This window comes from Limulus polyphemus, unplaced genomic scaffold, assembly GCF_000517525.1.
Source record: "Limulus polyphemus unplaced genomic scaffold, Limulus_polyphemus-2.1.2 Scaffold210, whole genome shotgun sequence".
In the NCBI taxonomy this organism is placed as follows: Eukaryota; Metazoa; Arthropoda; class Merostomata; order Xiphosura; family Limulidae; genus Limulus; species Limulus polyphemus.
In genome coordinates this window covers 574,202-580,549 of record NW_013665820.1, presented here as the reverse complement: position 1 = coordinate 580,549, position 6,348 = coordinate 574,202, and the positions used below count along the sequence as shown (strand labels likewise).

The 6,348-nt window shown below is 30.3% G+C and overlaps 1 protein-coding gene across 1 annotated transcript in view; it reads right to left on the bottom strand.

The window, feature by feature from the left end:
• The window catches only part of LOC106478421 (glucose-6-phosphate 1-dehydrogenase-like), a 39,965-nt gene that overhangs the window by 2,538 nt on the left and 31,079 nt on the right, over positions 1 to 6,348 (bottom strand). Inside the window, exons 6-9 of the mRNA XM_013938963.2 lie at positions 4,080 to 4,205; positions 3,864 to 3,957; positions 673 to 889; positions 193 to 398 (exon numbers count right to left, since the gene is read on the bottom strand). Coding sequence (XP_013794417.1) covers positions 193 to 398; positions 673 to 889; positions 3,864 to 3,957; positions 4,080 to 4,205 — 643 coding nt within the window. The remainder of the gene's footprint in view (positions 1 to 192; positions 399 to 672; positions 890 to 3,863; positions 3,958 to 4,079; positions 4,206 to 6,348) is intronic.

Genomic DNA, 6,348 nt, shown 5'->3' with positions numbered 1-6,348 from the left:
GTGTGTGTGTGTGTGTATATATATATATATATATATATATATTGAGAGAGAGAATTTTCTTACCTTGTCTACGTTATTATTTTATATTAATCTGATATCTTTACTGTTCATGGAAACTTACAACATACGTTAATCAAATCATGTTTTGGTTTTTCAACCCAGCTGGTGTATTTTAATTAAAATATTTCTTGCCTTGTATCGACTGCCATAGGTCAAATCAAGCTCAGTTTCCTCAATATCAAAGGACATTCCTGGTGTTTTACTCATCATTTTAATATACACAGCTTCGCCTGGTTGTACTCTGATGACCAGCTCATTCCTCTTGCTCTCTCCATGGAAGATATCTCCCGGAACATCTCGATACTGTATACGAACTTCAGCTTTCCGCTCATTTAAGGCTGTTGAAATACAGTGACAAAAAAAATTAATGGTATTTTCACCTACAGTTGAAAATTAGCTCCCTGTACCCAGTTCATTTTTTATTTCCTTGTTAAATATGTTTCATTTTCAATAATTATATTGAAATAATCTTGCATTTCAGATCATGGTAAAATTACTATATTAGTATTGAGTTATTATTACACTATTTTACACTGACTTTTTTTTTTGTAAAAGAACATTTAACCAATTAAAATGTACTTTAAAAGATAGATAACAAACTAGTATACTAACCTTTTCCACAACGAAGAAAGAAAGGCACTCCTTCCCATCTTTCATTGTTGACATAACATGTAGCCAAAGCATATGTTGCAGTTTTAGAGCCCTTAGGGACAGTAGGATCATCTAGATAACCCTCTTTTGCTTCTCCTTCTCCATTAGGATCCCCAACATACTGACCTAAGACTGTATCTTCGAGTTTGACCTCTGGCATGCACCTCAGAACCTTTACCTACACATTAAAGTAGTTCGTATTTATTTACAGAAAAAATAACAATAATAAGATTATTATGTTTTTATTACAGATTTAGAAATAACTTTGAAAATACCTAACTGATAAGATGTCTATAAAGCAATCTTTAAATCTTACAGAATACACAACATAGGTAACAGCTTCAAGGTATAAATATGTTTTTATACACAATGAAACTAACCTTGTTTGAACTCAGTTGATAGTCAGTAATGCAGAAATGTATAATATGGTATGAACATTCTTTAAGAAAAAAAAAAAGTCCTGACTTTCCAGGCAAAATTTCAGATTTTCTAGACCTTCACTATACATTACATCACACTGTTATATTAATTTCTCATTATCTTAGTTAATTAAGACTACTTGGTTATATATTATAATAAAAACTTCAGAACAAGTTTATTTCAGGCTATAGTACTACAGAAAAAGTTCTTCAAACAAAGACATTGAAACTTGATGGTGGACAGTAAAATATTTATTCATAATATTTGATCTAATGTATTATCAAATATAATTATCATGAGGTAAAATACTATGGACCGAATAACCAAGACTATGTTAAAATATGCTAATAACTGGCATAACTAAGCAATATGGTTTGTGCACATGTGCAAGTTTTGAAATAGAAAAGAGCACAAGTTTCTTTCTCTTTTCTCCAGGTTTTGTGACAATTTTTCTATTTTCCCTGAGTTTTGACCCCTTTTTTAAAATTCTCTGACTTTTCCAAGTTAGTGATTGTCCTGATGTAAGTAGAAATTGTTACATTTTATAATTCTGTTAGAAGCACAAAATGAAACTAAAATACTGCATGTACTAAGTTATTTTATCAGTTGCACAAAACTAATAAATTATTATTTACATAAAATACTGCATGTATTAAGTTATTTTATCAGTAGCACAAAACTAATAAATTATTATTTACGTAAAATACTGCATGAATAAAGTTATTTTATCAGTAGCACAAGACTTACAAATTATTATTTACATATTTATCTGTGTAAAATTAACAAATCTTTTGTCATTTATGCTAAATACATGTTACCATAAAAACACTACTCTCATTAAGATGGCTCATACTGAGGAACTAATTTTATAATTTTGTTGTTTGTATGAAACTAACCAACTTTGAGCTCGGGCGAGAGTCAGTAAAACTACGATGAGTAAATTTCTATAAAAGTTATTAAAGTTTTTGATTTGGTAAGATTAACAAACCTTCCCTTGAATAGTTATTCTGCTATGAAAGTCAAAGGATCAGTGACAAATATAATGGGGAATGGTCCAAGTTTTCAGCAGCAATTATAATAAACTGTAATGTTACATGCAGTTCTTAAAATCTATTTAGAACTGAATTCAAACAAATTAACTGAAATCACAAATTATTTTGTAATACATAATAAAACATTTGTTAGGCACATTTGACAATGCTAATGTTTAGTGGTTAAAAAATTTTACATTACTTTGAGATTATCTATAGTGATTAAATATTACTGTTACTGAGGAACGTACACCACAGATTATGCTATGTTTATAATAACATTTTTTTTAGCTATAAGTTAATAACAGCAAAATGTTTTTAAAGCTTATGGAAAGGTGAACAATCAAGGCAAGTAAGTAGTAGTACTTGTCAGTACATATAATTTACAGTTAACACCTAATATAAGTAAAATAGGAATATTAACAGCAAGTTTCAAACATTTTAAAAATATTGTGATTAATTACTAAATAATAAATGCTTATTACTCAGCATAAAAACTTAAATAGATTTTAATGTTTTAAAAAATAGCCTATAAGGAAAAGGGCATTTTTAAATATAATAATAAACATTGTAATTTATATACTAAAGGTTACTTATAAAACAAAAACAGCTTACCATTATAAACTAGTAATGATTCAACCAATTTCTATATCAGTCAATCATTTTCTTGTAAACTGAATAACTATTTGTATGATTCAGTGTTTTAGTTATTATGGGCTTTATATTGGTCAAACTGAAAATTTGAGACTGGATGAATTTGCATAACAAATATTTTAAAAATCTCAATAATAGTCCTTTACCATGCTCAAAATATTTAATGAATTATTACAACAACAGTTTAGCTACTTAAAAAAGTCTCTGTTTTATTGCTTTCCTATTCGGTATTCAAAGATTAAAAGAGAATAACAAGATACGTTTTTGTGAAAAGTATTTTATAGACAAATATAAAACAACATTAAACTCTTAATCTATTTGTTAAAAATACCAGGCTATCATTTTTACCTTTGAATGCAGATATGAACTTCTACAAGTTGTTATAAATTTTCACAGTGAAATTATTGTATATCAGTATTATATATACAACTGAGACTGGGAAAAATTTAATCTTTGAAATCACTCTTTTCACTAAACAACTCTGAAATTATACCAAGTCTGTTTCTTTGTTTGACATACAGTTTTTTTCTATATGTTTTTCATGTGTTACTTTTCCTTTTGTGTTTAAAAACCTAAAAATCTACTCATCATGTTGTTGTTTTTTTTGTAATTTCAGGACAGAATTTATGTATTTCAAAATTTTTATGTAGTTTACAATTTTAATGTGTCCTCACAGTGGGAGAATGGCTGCATAGGATCAGCAGATGTCTATATAAACTTTCTGAAGTTTCAAATATGGGTTCAGTTCACAATATACCAACATATCATAATCAGATGTGATAGAGAGCCAAGCATTGAAAATTTCAAAGTTTTGTGTGGTGCTTCAAATTAGAGATCTGAAATTGGAAGAACCCTTACTTATTCATCATCTGAAGCCAGTGAAAGTAACTTTTATAATTAAAAATGAAAGTGGATTTTAACTTCTGAAGCTGCTTAACGTACTTTCTATTAGTAGAGTTCAATTTAAATTTATATGCAATCAAGTCTTCTGGGAAAAGGTTGTAACTTATGGTACAAAAAAAAAAAGAGTTCAAATAACATTAATACCTTCTCATCTCTGATGTCCTCTGCTACAGTAGACACAGGTTTTTCCATGGCAACCAAGCTCAGCATCTGAAGTAGGTGATTTTGCATCACATCCCTAAAACATTGGGAAGATAGTCATAAATTGTTGTAACTTGCATTCTAGTAAACTTTAAAAGAAATATATCCACCCATAATTGTTTTACGTATTATGGGTTTGTCAATAAATTTTATACTTACCTAATGATGCCAAAGTTATCAAAGTATCCACCACGTCCCTGTGTTCCAAATGGCTCCTTAAAGGACACCATCACACAAGAAATATGTTCTCTGTTCCATGTTGGACCAAAGATTCTATTTCCAAACCTGAAAACAATATCAATGAATGCTGAATTTCATATCAGGTGATACTTTATTTTTTTCTACTAAGAAAGACAGCAATTTTTCAGCATTATTTCATAAATACAATATAGTTATATGAGCATAGTATAGAATGGATCATTAATCAACTGTTTAAAAAAGTAAACATAACAGTACGAGTTACCTAAAATACATTTTGACAAAGTTAAATGGGACTTTTAATGGTTGGAGACGGCTTGAATGGGTAATGAAGAAAACTTTAATATAAGTTTAACATAATAGCAAATGTACGATGTTTCGACAAGGTTTTGTCATCGTCACCTGAATAGACAAAGAATAGACAAGAAAATCGATATGTGCTTGTCTTTATCAAGTACTTCATCAAGTAAGCCAAAGCTTATCCATTGGTGGATACAGTCCACAGAGCACTAGATGCCACAATTTGACTCACCTGAAGTAATTCACATACGCCAGGGAGCTAATTTCAACAGCTACCTATTCTCTGAGTTGGGTAAGTGTATGGACATACTGAAGAGGCACACTTTGTTTTATCATACCCAATCTCAGGGTTTAAAAGAATCGGTAAAACAAATTACCAAATAGATATAGCCAAATTTGTTAGTCCTTACAGAAACAACTGTGATGAATATTTGTCATATGTCATGATGGTGTATCATGCTACTGAACAGAGGTCAACTGGTTGTGCACCAAACTTAATCATGTTTGGCTGAGAAATAGTTTCCTGTGAACATGATGTATGGTCCACTCCCACACCAAAGGTGCTACAATATCTGTAGTGGTTAAAGTCTGCAAGAATTAATGTAGAATTTCCATATCAATAATAAGAAAAGGCTGGTATATGACAGAAGAGATATTACAATACATAAGTTATGGAACAAATGTTTGAGCATGGAGACTAGGTGTGGCTTTGGTATGTGCCAGCAGCATGGAAGAAACTTGATTTTAGCTGAACAAGTCCTTATGTCCTTCTCCAGACATATACCCAGTTCCATGGTGGGCAGTAGTTTATACTGCTCATATTATTACTGTGCTACTAGCTATGCCAGTGACTGCAGTACTATAATGAACTGCCATCTAATAGCCAAGAAACTCAATTGATAAAAATGGATAAAAATTAGAAATAGTACTTGTACAGTGGTTAGCCTGTTTCAGTTATCAGTGTAGAAACTATTGTTTACAGTTCTACCATCTTTATATTTCCCACTGGACCAGGGCTGTGTTTTTGTAACAACCATATAGTGGTAGAAGAAACATGAATAGGTCAGAGGAATCTGAGTTAATTGTTCTTATGGCAACAGTAGGCAGCATAGCCGTATGCTGGTCAAGTGAGAGACCCTAATTTAGCTTGGTGGATGTTCATAGATGCAAGGAATAATTTTTTTAAAGGCAATATACATGTGAGTGCACATAAGCCTGTAGAAATAGCACTTGATGAGGCAATAGTTAGTACGAACATTCAAACCAAATATATTTTTTTTTCTGAACTTCTGACTACTCAGAAACCAATTAACCACATCTCTTTCAATCCTTACTTCTTATTATATAAGACTGAATTTTTTACAGTTCTGTCTATTTTGTCTTTAAGTAGACTCGACAGAAATTTTGCATACATTCATTCTGCTTGGTAAACTACTGATTTTCTTGCATGTAAGGCTGCATGTTGTCCAAGGACATTGAAGAGCACCCTGTCATACAACCATTTTTTTCTTCATAGGTATTATTATTGATTTTGGTTTGGTTCTTTGTTAAAAGGCTTATTATTAAAGGATTACTTTTGTGGCTTGGTTTTTTAGGTACATCTTGTATTTTTAACTATTGATCTATTTTCCTGTGTATTGTATCTTCGTTATTAGTTTTAGAGTTTTTGATTTTATACTGTATTGTGTATTTGATAATGTAAATTGTTCCTTAACTGCTGTTAAAAGTTTTTTCTATTAAAATTTGTATTAGGTCGTCCAGAAATTAATGTCCTCTTTTTTTAGATGAAAAAACCCAAAAAACTTGTATATCAAAACAAAACATTTATTAAATGAAATAGGCTCTATTTTTATCAATGATGCTTTTCCATCTTACAATCAGGTTGTTAATGCCCTGATTAATAAAATCACTTGGCTTTGAAGCAAAATAC